Genomic DNA, 14,961 nt, shown 5'->3' with positions numbered 1-14,961 from the left:
GCACCTCGAGTACTGTGTTCAGTTTTGGGCCCCTCGCTACAGGAAGGACATGGACGTGCTCGAGCGAGTCCAGAGAAGGGCGACCAAGCTTGTGAGGGGTCTGGAGAACAAGTCTTACGAGGAGCGGCTGAGGGAGCTGGGCTTGTTCAGCCTGGAGAAGAGGAGGCTCAGGGGCGACCTCATCGCTCTCTACAGTTACCTGAAAGGAAGCTGTAGAGAGGTGGGGGTTGGGCTATTCTCCCACGTGCCTGGTGACAGGACGAGGGGGAATGGGCTAAAGTTGCGACAGGGGAGTTTTAGGTTGGATGTTAGGAAGTACTTCTTTACCGAAAGGGTTATTAAGCATTGGAACGGGCTGCCCAGGGAGGTGGTTGAGTCACCATCCCTGGAGGTCTTTAAAAGACGTTTAGATGTAGAGCTTAGGGATATGGTTTAGTGGAGTACTTAGTGTTAGGTCGGAGGTTGGACTCGATGATCTTGAGGTCTCTTCCAACCTAGAGAAATCTGTGAATCTGTGAATTGGTGCTTTTCAGAGGCCCAGCAGTGGTGTGCTGCGGCCAGGGGAAGGGGCATCCTCCACCGGTGACCCGTGGCCTGGCACCAGGCTGAGCTGCACAAAGTCAGGCGTCCACCATCTCACCGGACGCCCATCACCAGCTCCTGGCCTCATGCCCAGGCCTCAGCCAGCAGAACCGCAGCAGTCAGCCAGTCTGAATTTCTCCAGGGAAGCCTCACTTTGCTGCCCTGACATGCTAGAAATCACCAAGGCTGTTACGGTTTCCCTCACCTTCCAGTTACAGGCAGATAGATGGAGGGGCCCCAAACTCTTTTGTGTTTGATGCACGCAATACTTAGCATCAGTTATTGTACTAACATTGATCTCCATTCTCCGTGTGATCCTGGAGATGGCCAGAAATGCAGAGCCATGAAAATATAGAGTAATAAAAACTGCTCATCATCTTAATAAACTCAGAAACATCAGCTTCGAGCTTCGAGGCTCTTTTCTCCCGAAGCTGCACGTTCATTGCCATGGAAATGTCTAGATACACCCAAAAAACCCACAGCCCTTACTCGCTGGTTTATCTCCTGCAGCATATTAGAGCTAGATCTATTACAAACGGGGTGCCTCATGACTAAGCTTCCTGTGGCAACTGGGTTAAGGCTGCATTCAAAACGCTGGCCCTCCCACCGGCAGCATGTTAAAACAAGTCTGGTGGTCCTTTGAGCACTGTTTAAACTGCTGGGAGTTTATTTTATTCACAAGTATACCAGAGAATCTGCCAAATTATGGTGGAGAAAGACCTCATTTACTGCTATAAAACTGCTGCACACTTTTTGGCAACAACTGCCCAGAGCAATCATTAGGAATTTAGTCCTGTCATGATACAGCTATTGACTAGGAAATATTCCGGATTTTCAGAATAATTTTCCCTTTTGTAACTTCATCTAGGGCTCTCAGCTGTGCATCTACATGCTATGTGGAATATCTTCCATCCTCGGTGTTAATGCCTTTCAGATGTTTAAAATCTGTTACTGAGCTCTTTCGTCAAACTGAACGTATTCACTTATTTCAGCTTTCTCTCATGAACTTTTTTCTCTGTTCCTGATGGGGCTTTTTCTTGCTGCTCTCTATACGACGTCCCATTTGCCAATATCTTTCTGGATAAAAACATGGTGCCCACAGAACCACAGAGGGATTAAAGAAAGTAAGGAAAAATCTAACATAATTAATATTAATCTGCATTTATAAAGGTCTTACCTATAAATTCCTAAAGGAATCTCTGTACCATGGTATGGTGCTTTTGAGTGGGGAACACAAAATTTGTCGGCTATTTTGTGGCTTGTTTATGTGCAAACCTTGTTAATTTCTTATTCAACAGCAGCTCTAGATTTTTTTTTTCTGCAATACTTCTTTTAAGATAATGTATTTGAAGGTTGTTGATCTTTATAGCTTTATAGTTCTACAGGCTATTTTGTCTTAGTTGCTCCTGCCTACACTTTTCCTAAATTAATTTCATTCTATCATTTTCTTCCCGTGTTCCACAGCTTTCCAGGTTCCTTTGCTCAACACATTGTAATTTTCAGTTTTCAGGTCACATTAGCTGTGTTCCTTTTCAAGCCTGTCTGAAAAAAAATGTTTCAGTTCAGTTATTGTCAATGACTGCACCGCTGTATTCAAATGTGCAGCATGAGGCACATCTTCAGGTAATACAAATGTGCTTCTCCAATGATAGAGGTTCCACAGAGAATCTGTGATGATTTACACCATGCATTTCTTGTGCACTAACTAACCTTGAAAACCTTTAAAAAAATACAACGGTCATCCTGTAGGATGTACTCATTCTGAATATTGGCTGTTTTTAAATTATCAGTAACAACAAAATAAACAGATTTCATTATTATTTTTTTTCAATAATAAGAATACTTTTTTAATTTCACTTTGATTTGCAGGTTTTTGATCTTCATTTCTTGAACACTGGAAGAATTTGCCTGCTGTTTGGGACAAACTGTTCATTATCCTGAACTTTGTATTATCTGTTAGAATAAGTTGTTTTCTCCAAGCAACACATATTTATTTAGTAGCTACTTGTTATTCTTTTCAAAATACTTAATGAACAGTTTGCAAGCTGCAACCTGCTTTGCAACTTGGGGACATTTTCATAATGTCAAAGCTACCAGATTAGAAGTGCTTTGCAAGTTCTGCAAATATATTTCTCCAAATTATTTGCAGTAACTTATTTTTAATCATTTCTGTGTAACAAAACATACTGGCGAACCAAAAGTTTTGTCACTAATAATTAGATAGATGACTGAAGTGTGACATAGCTTCTGCATTTCAGATGAGACTAAAAATTAATACTAGCAATTATAATTACCTTTGCTGGTATTATCAGTGAATTATTCTCTGAAATTATTCTCTGAAATATTATTATTAAAGTAACATTTACCTCTCGCAGCAGAGTAACAAGGAACAACTAGGTTAGATTTACTTGACACAAGCCTGTGGCAAGGCAGGGGATTAGAAAGGTGGCTCTGGGTTTGTGCTCACCCATTGCAACCCCAGGTCTCATCAGGCTCTGCCCCTGTGGTACAGTGGGACAGCGTTATGTTTTCCTGCAGTTTGTGTATACCTGCTTTTTGTGTAGCTGCTTCCATGGTACATTTAAAATAGCTCTCTAATTTACATGGAACGTTTTGTCCCATGTGCAAGGCAAGCAATTTGTTTTGTCCTAAAGAAAGGGAGTGGAACAACACAGAAAAGTTAGTTCAGTAATTTGAATTTCCAGAAACACCAGTGGGAGGTTAAACTTTGCTCTAATTATACAGCACCACAGAAAGAGTTGGAGTCACGCTGTGAGAACTGTTGTAAGATCCTCTTATCACTGAAGTAGAGATTGCATTGTAGATGGACTAATGCTGAAGTTGTTTTGTGATTATTTTTTTTTCTTTTAGGTGATAAAAAGTGATATTTATCAGCAAAAGTCGTGAGCATACACCGGATTGGGAGTGTGGTGGGAGGGTGATGGGTCCCTCACTCTTGGGTGAGCCACAGAGAGGTTAAACCTGGGTTAGTAAAAAAGATGAGCCCTTGGAAGCAATGCTTTAAAAATCAGTCTTGCAGGAACATGTTAACCAACATGACCTCCTCTGCTAATGAGTGGCGGGGCTGACTGCTCCCACTAGCTGAAAGGCCCTGAGGAGAGGGTCCTCCTTAGCACAGGGAGATATCCCTAACCTGGATGAAAGCCAGTTCGCTCCCTTAGTCAAATTTCATGCCACAGCGGCCTTACTGCAGTGGATACTATGATGGAGGAGACCTTGGAGACAGAAGCGAAGCACTGCAGTGTGCTGCAGTGCAGGCACTAGCCTTAAATCTTAAACTATTTAGCTTGGGTCCTGGGAGTGGCAAGGCTGCAGCGGGACAGAGCTCTGCTCGGGCTCTTTATTGCTGCTTTCATGTCTGCAGAGTTGAAGAAAGCTTGTTGATGGCTAGCTGCCTTTCTGCAGGCAGTGTAGAAATTCCCCTGCCCAGGAGGGTAATCTGTGAAGGGGAGAGCATCATTTGTTGACTGGGCAGCACTTGACACTGGCCTCATCTGGTTGCTGATCAGATAGTTCAAGGTTTGGTTTGGACCTAATTTTTGTTTACAAAATTGACAGCCTCTTGCATTTATTGTTCATTCCTAAAATTTTAGTTTCACACTAGGTTATCCCAATGCCTCCTACCAGCTGTGGCATTTCAAACAGTTACTATAGTGATTATGAGGAGGTAGGTTTGACCAAAGCATCAGTCTGACAATGAAAGAAAGGGAACTTCTTTCTTCTGTAATCTTTTCTGCTGATTGATTGCCACTGCTGCTTTAAAAAAGCAATCCTATATATCTGCCCTCTAAAGGTAACCAACCGAAGCTCTGGTATCTCAAAAAGAAACAAGGAATGAAGTCTAGCATTTCCTGAAATGTCCCTTCTTTTTCATTCTCAAGCACTTTGCCTGACTGCATCCCCAGCTGTTTCACTCTGGCAGTGACAAGCACTACATCAGATGAGGAGCCATTTCTCAATATGTGGGTTCTTAAAGCAAACCTCATTGAAGAAACCTGGGAATATCGCTCTATTTAACTCTTCCTTATGGTGTCATTTAAGGATTTTTATGCACAAAAAATCAAGGCAAAAAAGACAAAGGTTCAGGCACACGGGATGGAAAATTCACCAAATTCTTTATGCTCTGGGTCTCAGGCTGTAACTTCACTGGCAAAAGGTAATAGGATCAGAGAGTTGTACAGACTAGATTACCATAGACTCTTGGAAATGGGGCAACCTTGTTCCACCTCAGGAACATTCAGTCTCTAAAATATAAAGAAACCTTTGCCATCCAATGTCTGAAGCAAGACATCTTCAGGACTGTGCTGTATGAGGAGGAACTACCTGTTGCAGGGTTCCCAGGTTTTGCTCCAAGGAAGCCAACAAGGTCGGATCCCCAAGGCACCGGCATGAGCATGACTTTCCTCTTTGACTGTGACAGGACTTGGGTCTGAGGCAGTCCTAGACACAAGCAGGAGCAAGATTTTGGGCAGAAGGAGACCCTTAGCAAAAGACAGTGAACCACCTAAAAAGCTGTAGGCATGTCCTTAGCTGGGGAATAGCTGGGCAGGGATATTTTGGATTGCTGTTTCAGATTTGGGCACATCAGTTCTTTTAAAGACTTTCTGAAAGTCACTATTAAGGTTTGAAATTGTTTTCTGGCTTGTTTAGTGTCTATAATCATCAGCTGAAAATATGTGAAAGTGACTAGCCCAGAGTCGTGCAGAGAAAACATTGTAAATATTGGTACATGTATTAAAAATAGCACTTTGAATTACTGCGGAAAAATAGCAATAGATTTGCTGATGGAACTCACATACGTAACACAAACTCACACCAGAAATGTACTTGTGCCTATTCCCCTAAAATACAAAAGCTCTAGACAAAGCTGTGAGAAAAGTTCAGAAACTGCAGCTAAATTCCATGTACGTTGTTGCCTATCTAGTAAAACCAAACCCATCTTATGTGTTAAAAGGGTATCCAAGGGCCTGTCTAGACATCTAGGCTAGATACAAAGATATGAAGAAATAGTTATGCTGGATAGACACAACTATAAACCTTAATGTCACTTGAAACTCCAAGGAGTTCACTGCCAAGCACTGTGTGTGAAGTCTAAATCCTGTAGGAAATGTTATAATGGGGAGAGAAAGTTAGGAAAGGCAAATAAATACCTGCATGGACATCTCATATTGACAGAAGCAAGAAGACACCAGTTTTCACTGGGCAGAGAGTATCACGTTTTCTATAACCCAGCCATGATCCAGCTTGCTGCTCTCCTTTGTGTGGAAAAGCATCCTTTCCCCCATTATGAAAGACAGACAATTTTGATTTTTACTTTCTCCTGTTGGTACATCCTTCAAAAAAAGTGTGACAATCACTTAACAAATGGTGACCATGCAGTTAGGACTGTCAGCATTGCTTTGCACATGTGAGTTGACTCCTGTCCAGCCAATACTCGCTTCTGGTCAGAGCTTTCCCCGCTCCACCTTTACTTTTTGCCTAAGTGCCAATTAATACCATTCAAGGTGACTAGTCTTTGTTTCAGGATAGCAGGTGTTTTTTTCTTGCACGTTAATTGTTAATTCTGCCTGAATGCGGCAGACTCGGCGTGACTGCTTGCCCACTGCCCAGCAAGGCAGAGCCCAGGTACTGCCATGACAATCCCCTGACTCCATCTCAAACACGAGTCATTGACAGGCTTGTGGTGCATGGACACAGCAAGCAGAGTAAGTTGAGGGAAAGAGCCGGAACAAAAGACTGAGAAGAGTCATAACAGAAAAAGGTTTTCCCGGTGGAAATTGCCTGAATGACCCCGTGAAGAGCAACTGCAGCTCTAAAGCTATTTGTCACAATGCTATTGGAGGCCTGGCAGGTGGAGGCAAGGTGCCAGCAGCACCAGCTTTCCTTGTAGAGCAAGTTGGTAACAGACGAAACCTGATTAAGTGGTTTGTTCACGGGTGGGTATTGTAGTCCCAGCACAGTTTAAGTACAGCTGTTGACTTGGGCTCAATTAAGTACGTTATGGAGAGTGCTACAGAAGAAAGAAGTCAGGAGAGTGGAATTTGAGAGTGAGGGGGAGGAAAATGAACTGAATAGGAGGAAGATCTGAAGGCAGAGGTAGTGAGCTCCTTAAAATAACAGTGCTTGCCTTTGCTGTAAAATACAAGATCTTGGGAACAAAGTAAGATAGATACTAAACAGATGGTGTGAGGAGGGATTCAAAAGTGCGATGATGCACCAGAGCTAGATATGAAGAAGTAAATGATGCAGAAGTGGACTTAGCATAAGAGACAGCAGATAATCGTCATGTTTTTCCAGAAAAGCCTTTTGCAGTACTTGTATGCAACAGCATCAGCAAAAATACAATGAGAGCGGTTGACTTATTTTCCTCTCTACAAGAACAGACTTGTTTTGAACTCAAAGCAGACAAAATGTTTCTGTGTGAAGAGTTTGCAAATCTCTATATTTTAAAATATTACTTTAAAAATCTTTCACACCCAACAGCTATAGTCATTTGCTTATCTCTATAGCACTTCAAAAAAATGTCATATCAGACCTCATTTTGATCAAAACTGTAGTGCTTCTAAACCTTCATTCTTATCTTTTCATTAATGACTATAAAGAGTTTTCATTCTAGCCAGCTGGGAACTTGGCTATTTTGTTTTTCTCCAGGTTAAAGCTCTAAATCCAAACATCTCCAGGTCCTACCAGCTATGTGCTTGGGGGAGTTATGAATTTTTTAGATTGGCCTCTTCTGGTGAGCCAATTCCTACCAAGGTGATGAGTCATAGGTCCAAAATCTGGAGCTGGAGATGAACCTCACTGCTTGGATCCTGCACAAATTCTCTTTTTCTCTAGGAAAATTTACTGCTCAGCAGAAAAGTGTCACATTATTATGTACATTTCTTTTCCTTTTTGCCAGTTTTTCATTATCTGTATTGTACCAATTTCTCCCAGTTACGACAAAGTTAGCCAATAATATTTTCACAAAATTCAACCGGTAATTATTTACTCCCTGAGAAGGAGAAGCGCAAGAAAAAGCAAAATACTCAGAACTATATTGCAGGCTGTATGTAAGGGAAGTGATCTCCTCTGGTGTGTGCAGCACCAAGAGGCAGCACTGCTGTGCCAGCCTCCCACCCAGACTGCCTTCCACCTGCACTGCAATCACAGGGCCTGAATTTTAATCCTTTGTTTACTTCTGCCCCCTGAGGGTGAAACCCTGAGATAAGGCTGCTTCATACAAATAATCTCAGGATTTCTCTTTAGTCTTTGGTTTCCACCCAGGTGATGCATATTATAATTTATGAATGATCTCTACTGCCTGACCTGCAATTAAACAATTGTTTAGTCCTCTGAAGCTCAGCTCCCTGTCCCACCAGCTGCTAATGAGATGTCACTCTGCTTTGAGTGCTGCTCTCTACAAGGCCCAGGGAGCTGTAAAAGCACTGTCACTCCTCAGCTACGGACCTGACCCTCAGGTTCCCCCTCAGCCAAACATTCAAATGCTGGGATCCAGCCCACTTGAGGAGTTGGCAGGTTCCACTCACTGTGATCATGTTGCTGCTTGTTCCTCCTTCCGCCCACACAAACCGACTGTTTTCAGTCCCAGCATTTTATCCTGGTTTGTAAATAATGGTCACTGGGGAAGAACTATGCTCTGTCTGTCCTGACTGCCAGCAAGGGGTCCCTGCAGTGAGAGCACGTCCCTAAGCAGGGGGCACTGTCTGGGGCTTTGTTTGGACATGGGAAGGTGAGAAAGGGCTGACACAAGGACTGGGCAGACAGAGCAGCCTTCTACCTGAAGGAGGCCCTGGTGGGTGCCTGTCATTTCTGTGATAGCTAACATGTTCCCAAGTGTGACGGGGAGCAGAGAATAAAAAGAAAAAGAGGGGTTATTAATGCTTCCTCCTGCTATCCAGGGTGCCAAAGGCTAAGGCTGTGGGTTGTTTATCTTTCAACAGTTTGAAAATGTTTCCTATAAGCTGTAAATCAGGCTTAATTAAAGTTCTTCCTGTGATGTTATTTTTCTTTTTCTCTTTCCCCTGCAAGGTGCAGTCAGGAAACCTAGATAAAAAATGAAAAGCCTAAGGATCCTCAAACCACAGCCAGTCTTCCCAGAGCCCTTCCCGTGGGCTGGGCTTTCCAGGGTGGCCATGGGGCACATAAGCAGTGTGGAGTAATTGCCTTTGGATGAAAATTGCTGTAACTGCTGCTGTTAAAAGATGCTGTTGTTTCCTTCTGTAGTATTTCTGGGAGGACATGAAGAACTGGGAGGGGGGACAGGGGCTGGGGAGCATGTTAAAGAGGCAAAATGATTGGGATTTACATCAGCTTGTTTTCTATATTGCCTATGTCTGTGTAATGTAAATGCAAATAAATCCATCTTTATTTTATTCATAGTTCTAATGGAAAGTCTGTGTCATGGTCTGAACCAGGTGGAAGACAAGCTCCCAAGGGCGAGCACATGTGGCACAGACTCTCAGTGCATGTGAAGAGCCAGGAGACAGGGTGCAATCAGACAGCCGTGATCAAACCCCTCACTAAAAGCTACCACGGCCAAACCAAGAGCTTGACTTTTACCGACATCAGCAGCAAGACTCTGTACAATGTGGTGGAGGAAGAAGAGAGAGAGCCCGTCCGCCTCAACCAGCCAGGCAGCCCCTCCATGGTGGTGCACAGGCGGGTGGTGACAACCCCCCCGCTACAGGCCTCGGCGGAGGAGACCCACCTCTTCTTGCCCGACCAGTCCCCCAAGACCCTGCCCCTGCAGCCTCGATCTCTCATGGAGCAGCTGCAAGGGGTGGTCAACAAGTTGGCCACCGGCATCCCCGACTTCAATGCCGTGCTCCCCACGCCCGGCTCGGGGAACGGTGTGCGGCCTCCTCAGCCGCCGCCCCTGCCACCTCTCCAGGCATCTGCCTTCAGCGGGGAGCCCCTGTCTCCCCCGTCTGAGGAAACGGAGAGTGAGAAGCTGAAGCTCATTCAGGGATATGTCTATGAGAAGAACCCGGAGGATGAGGAGGAGGAGGAGCCGGCCACCAGCAAGCTCACCCTGGAAGACTCACCGGCGCTGACGCCCCCGTCCCCTTTCCGGGATTCGGTGGCTTCGGGCAGCTCCGTGCCCAGCTCCCCTGTGTCGGAGTCGGTGCTCTGCACCCCCCCAGACATGACCTATGCCTCTGTCATCCTGAGGGATTATAAGCAAAGCTCGTCCACCCTGTAGAGTGCGGACGCTGCAAGAGACGTGATGGGAAGGATGTTGGCAGCTGCCCGCTGTTAGGTCCTGGGGAGATGTATCCCCCAGAGGCAGCGGAGGGAGAGGAGAGCAAAGTCACATATGACAGGGCAAAAACTTTATCCTGCACTTAAAGAATAAATAAAGAAAAAAAATCCATTCTGAGGGCTCAAAATTCTCTAGCTGTTAAAAATATTGTACTTTGAGAAAATGACAGGAAAAAACAAAGCACAAACCCAAAAGACAACTTCTATAGCAAAAAATGAATAAACAGACTGGAAAAAAAAATCACACTTAGTCACACACTTTCTTGGCAATGCTTGAAAAGGACTCTGGGAAGTGTGACCTGGGAGAAGTCCCTAGCGCATCTCATGACTGCAGCCTTCCTGCAATGGCACTAGTTGGGCTGGGAGCTGGAATGGCGGAGCACGGTGAGGAGGAACAAAGCTACTTGTATACAACACATATATGCATAAATCATCTTTTTCTGGTTTCTGCTGGTGGTATACATGCATAACGTGTTAGAGAGAGGGGAGCTGAGATAATGTGAAAGCACATGGCTCTTAAAGACGTTTGTTGGAACAATTTATTCTTCATACTAGGCTGCTTTTTGGGGGATTTGGGCTTTTTTTTTTTTAAGGCTGATTGTGAACAGAGGGAGGAATATCACCAAGACTTGAGAGGTTTCTGATGAAAGCCCTTGCTGTAGTACTTGTAATATGATAAGGACTTAGAAAAACTGCCCTTTTGTATACAATCGCAAACCATGTTGGCTAAACTGTTACACAACATTTACTGTAGCAGAACAATATTTATTGACTAACTTTTCATAATACAACATATTTGCCATGTGAGTACATCATTCCTTTGTGTTACTTTGGAATCAAATGCATTGGAAAATAGCTGTATACTTAGAGCAAAAACTATTATTCTGAAAGAAAGGCCGTTCTTCATTGCAGGCTATAGAGTCAGTCTTGAAGCAAGAGTGAGTGTGTGTTTGTGTCTCTGTATGCGTGTGTACAGTATGTGTGAAATGTAATGTCCAATAACTACCACTGGAAGATTGTCTTATAAATATACTATGAATATTTTTATGTTTCAATCATGTTTTATATCTCATTGTTACAAATATTCAATAGATCTTTGGAGGTTTGTAAGCCGTGCTAACACATTTTTTTCATATACAAGCTGAGACAGTTGTTACCCTTATAATAGGGTGCTTTATTTTGCAGATATTTTATGAAGTAGACCTACAGTATTAATAACCAGTGCACTGAGAACTTGTTACTTTATGTGTTTGTAGCAAGTGTGGTTAACAAAGGAAAAAAAGAAAAAGCAAAAAGTCTGTTTTAGGAATCTTGCACTTAACAGTATAAGTCTATAAAGGTGAGAAAGGAAAAGTACTTAAAATACTTTGTTGCTTCAGATAATTAAAAATAAAATCATGTCTGGACAGGAACTTTCATCAGTGCTTAATGTGTGCATAAATTCCCATGGTTTGTTCTAAATCATTCTTTTAATCTGTTATGTTCAGTTTTGTGCTCTTTCTATACATTTTCATTTCTATTTAATATACAATCTTGTATCTTAAAGGTGACTTTGAGGTAGCTGTACTCTGCCATTCATTCCTCCTTCTCTATCCTTCATATATTTTCCTAGAGATGGACCTAATCCAAAGCTCCCTAATGGCTGGCATGTTCAAAGTCTGGATCTAACTGCTGCGGCTTGAATTTAATCATAATTATTATTACCCAATTTATAAATGTACATATTAAATATATCCAGGACAGAATTTTAGCTGCTATGAACTTTGTGATCTTGAATTTACCTGAGTATATTCCATAATTCTATAATTTACTTCCAAAGATATTTTTAAGGAATATTTTTGAACATGTTTACTGTGAGTATTCTATCATTTTTTCCCCTAAATTCATCATATTTCTACTCTTTTTCTTTCTTTTCACTTGAATTTTAAGAAGTCCTGCTGCCAGTCATCAATTCTTCTCTTAAAATCCAAATCTCTTTACTTTGACCTAATATAATAGTGGTATTGGGAGATATGGCTGATTCTCAAAATGGGATGGATTCTTTTTTTCCTCATCCTCTTTTCACAATGTTTGCTCCTTTCAATATGACTAGTGGCCATTTTCTGTCATCATCCCTATGTGGAAAGCATGAATTGACTTTGCCCAAAGGCACAGTTATGTCTTTGTCAGTAGATTGATGTCTCTACTTTATTACGAACTAAAGACACCTGAGGGTCAGTTGGTTGATTTTTGTCTGCTTGGAGCTTTTAGGGGGAAATTTTTTTTGTTGTTTCTTATTTATTTTATTCATTTTTATTTAATGCACATTACTCATGAAAACAATGAGAAAAATACTGTATTTTCTTTGCTGATCACTGCAGTGGCAATGAATTCTATCTCCTTATAATCTTAGCATAAGATTTCTTGTGCTTTTTCCAAGAACATATGTTGTCAGTAGCACAGGGATAGTAATAGGAAGCCAGTCTTTGAAGAAATGATATATAGGAGAAAAAGAAACATAAAAGGCTCATATAGGTGAGGAGATGGCAACATGGCAAAGTATTATGGTTTTCATATCTGTCTACTTTGAACATATTAAGCACTGATTTTATTACTGCAATGTAACTATATCATGAGTAAGAGTTTTCTTGAAATTCAGTATATTAGCTTTTAGTTTGTAACTGTTGAAACTGGAAACATACACATACGTAAATATATCTACAGAGCAAGAACTCACCTTGTGTATGTAGTTGTATGAGCTATGAAGCTTTCTGTAAAAGTTCTTTCTTTTGGTCTGTCAAATGCTTGATGAAAACTGCCTTTTTGTCAAAATGATCTTGAAAATGCTGTAAAATAAATATTTTCTATTTATTATTTAAAAACAGAATGCCAAGACTGTTAATTTTTGCTTCCAAAGTAGAAAATAGAAATGTCTAGTAATACATTGTTCCAGGGCTTTTCAGCATCCTGTGAGAGAGACAGTGGGATGCTCAAACGGAGGTAGGTATTGATTATGTCATGTAGGTGAGACAATGCAGGGTTGGGGGATTTTTGTTTAGAAAACAGCAACAACAACAACAAAACCAGGTGTTTGGCTTCCTCATGAAAAGCAGGAGCAACAGAGGTGCACATTTTGGCTGACAAGTTGTGGAAGACAATTCAATAGGAAATGACAGGAAATTTTGCTTCCCAAGGATGTAGGGAAAGATCAGCCCTTTGCTGGAAGTCCTCTATGTATGTTTGACTCTGTGTGATGTCAGCTCCCATTAGAGAAGCTTGAATGTGCTTTTTTGACAGCTATAAGTGATAGGCATTGACCCATCCCAGACATCTTGTGTCTCCTTTACTGACACTGTTTAGAGCAAAGTACTGGGACTCTTGACTCCTTCCTGCTCTGCAACACACACATTTGGTGACCCCTGAACTGTAATATGCCTCATCTAGGGGATCGGTAAAATGGGAGTATAAAAGCTTTTTTCTGGAGCACAGCTGAGATTTTTCAGACCCAAGTGACTCTAAACATAGAAAATCTAGCTCTTTTTCTCTTTAGGCTTGCGACTAGGCATGTTTCTAGTGGCTCCCTGTTTTGGACCTGGCCTTGCAGAAGCCCACGTCTGAGGAGTCAGTCCACCTACAACTTCTGCACTGCTGGAGTACAGAGAATGACATTAGACTCAGTGGTAAGTGCCAACAAGTTTGGTCTCTTCACTTACAGAGGTTTTGATTTTTTTGTTTTGTTTTGTTTTCTTTCTCCCATTTTATTTATTTAAGTGTAGGCAATCTATTTCTTAGTAAGGTTCTGCTGATCAAGTGGATTTTTTATAATTAAAAAAACATCCTCAGGCTAAAACAGCAGAGCCACTCCCCTCCAGAGCACCCAGTCCAAGCCTGCTGCCAGCACCACCCTTGCAACCAATTGCAGTTTGGGGGAGCAAGCCCACAGCAGTTGATCCTGTCCGTGCTGCATGTATAAGTACTTACCTGCAGCATTCAGGGAGGCTGCTCCTGTGTAGCTGTGTAATCACAGGGGCTGTAGGTGACCTCCCCCAGGGTGGGATCCCAACACACTCCTTGCACGCTATTCCTACTCGCAGGCAAGCGTGGGCTGTGGGCAGAGGCTTGTGCTGGGCTGAAGCTCCTGGGCAGGAGCAGAGAGTGGCCACCCACAGAGTGCAGCACAGGCTGCAGCACCCTCAGGGTGAAGCCCCCTGCGGACTGCAATTGACTGTGGTGAAGCAGCAAACAGTCCCACAGCCTTTGCTCCATCTAGCAACAAAGTATGCTTCCTGCAATGCATCTCTGGAAAATGTGTGAAAAGTAGCCTAATAGTGAAGGTGCGCATCTTTGGTTTTGCTGGTTTATGCCTAATCTTGCTTTTGTCTAACCTTGTCTATGCTAAAACACTTAAAACCTAATTCAATACTGATTACCATATGTTACACAGATGTCTGGTATCTTAATCAGCTCTCCAGTTCCTTGTACTTTCTAAGGTCCTAATACATTTACTATACAACAGAGTATTATCTGTAAGAAAAACTACTGTAGAAATGCCAATGAAAATGAACAGTGCTATATACCTGCACTTCTATATTAGAATATAACATTTTCAAATATAAGTTGCTTTATTAGGGGCAGGAATTTTTGTTGTGGTTTCTTTCTTTTTTTTTTTTTTCTTTTTTTCTGTTTTTTCTTTAAATATATATGCATTTTTAAGAAGGGCCTGAAATCATGGACCTAATCCTTTTTCACTCACCTAGAGGAATGTTAAGTTGTGCTAATTCTGTCACTAGACCAACATGCAGAATAAATCCAGTGTGATGAATGCGGGAATAAGCATGATGGCAGCACCTGAGAATTATTGAAGAAATATAACAATTGTTATCTGGTCTCTAACTAGCTACACATACGCTGTGCAAATGAGTTCATTTTCAAATTGCAGTATTCTCATAGGAGGTTAGTACTAATTGTTTTATGCATGGCTTTCCAAACAGCCTGACTAGTGTAATGAGCCCAGCAAGTCTTACTTTTTTCAACAGTTTTTGTATTGTGCTTTGAGCCTCCAGCATGGATGAGGATCATTTCAGTTGAAGTCATTTTAGACCACATAAATGTTTC

General features: G+C 42.1%; 1 protein-coding gene across 6 annotated transcripts in view; it reads left to right on the top strand.

Annotated features, from left to right (window-relative positions):
• Positions 1 to 12,736, top strand: part of GRM1 (glutamate metabotropic receptor 1) — a 187,350-nt gene extending 174,614 nt beyond the window's left edge. For 2 of the 6 annotated variants that reach the window (XM_083828085.1, XM_083828087.1), the window contains one exon: positions 8,986 to 9,119. Coding sequence is in view for 2 of the 6 variants with exons in the window: in XM_083828082.1 (XP_083684208.1) it covers positions 8,986 to 9,808 (823 nt within the window). In the remaining 4 variants the exon portion in view is untranslated. Of the gene's footprint in view, positions 1 to 8,985 lie in introns of all 6 variants that reach the window. The other 4 variants (XM_083828086.1, XM_083828088.1, XM_083828082.1 and 1 more) reach the window with 3 other exon arrangements.
• The last annotated feature ends 2,225 nt before the right edge of the window (positions 12,737 to 14,961 follow it).

This window comes from Anser anser, assembly GCF_964211835.1.
Source record: "Anser anser genome assembly, chromosome: 3".
NCBI classification, from domain to species: domain Eukaryota; kingdom Metazoa; phylum Chordata; class Aves; order Anseriformes; family Anatidae; genus Anser; species Anser anser.
Note: the sequence above shows the minus strand (reverse complement) of the source record. Positions and strands in the feature narration are given on the sequence as shown.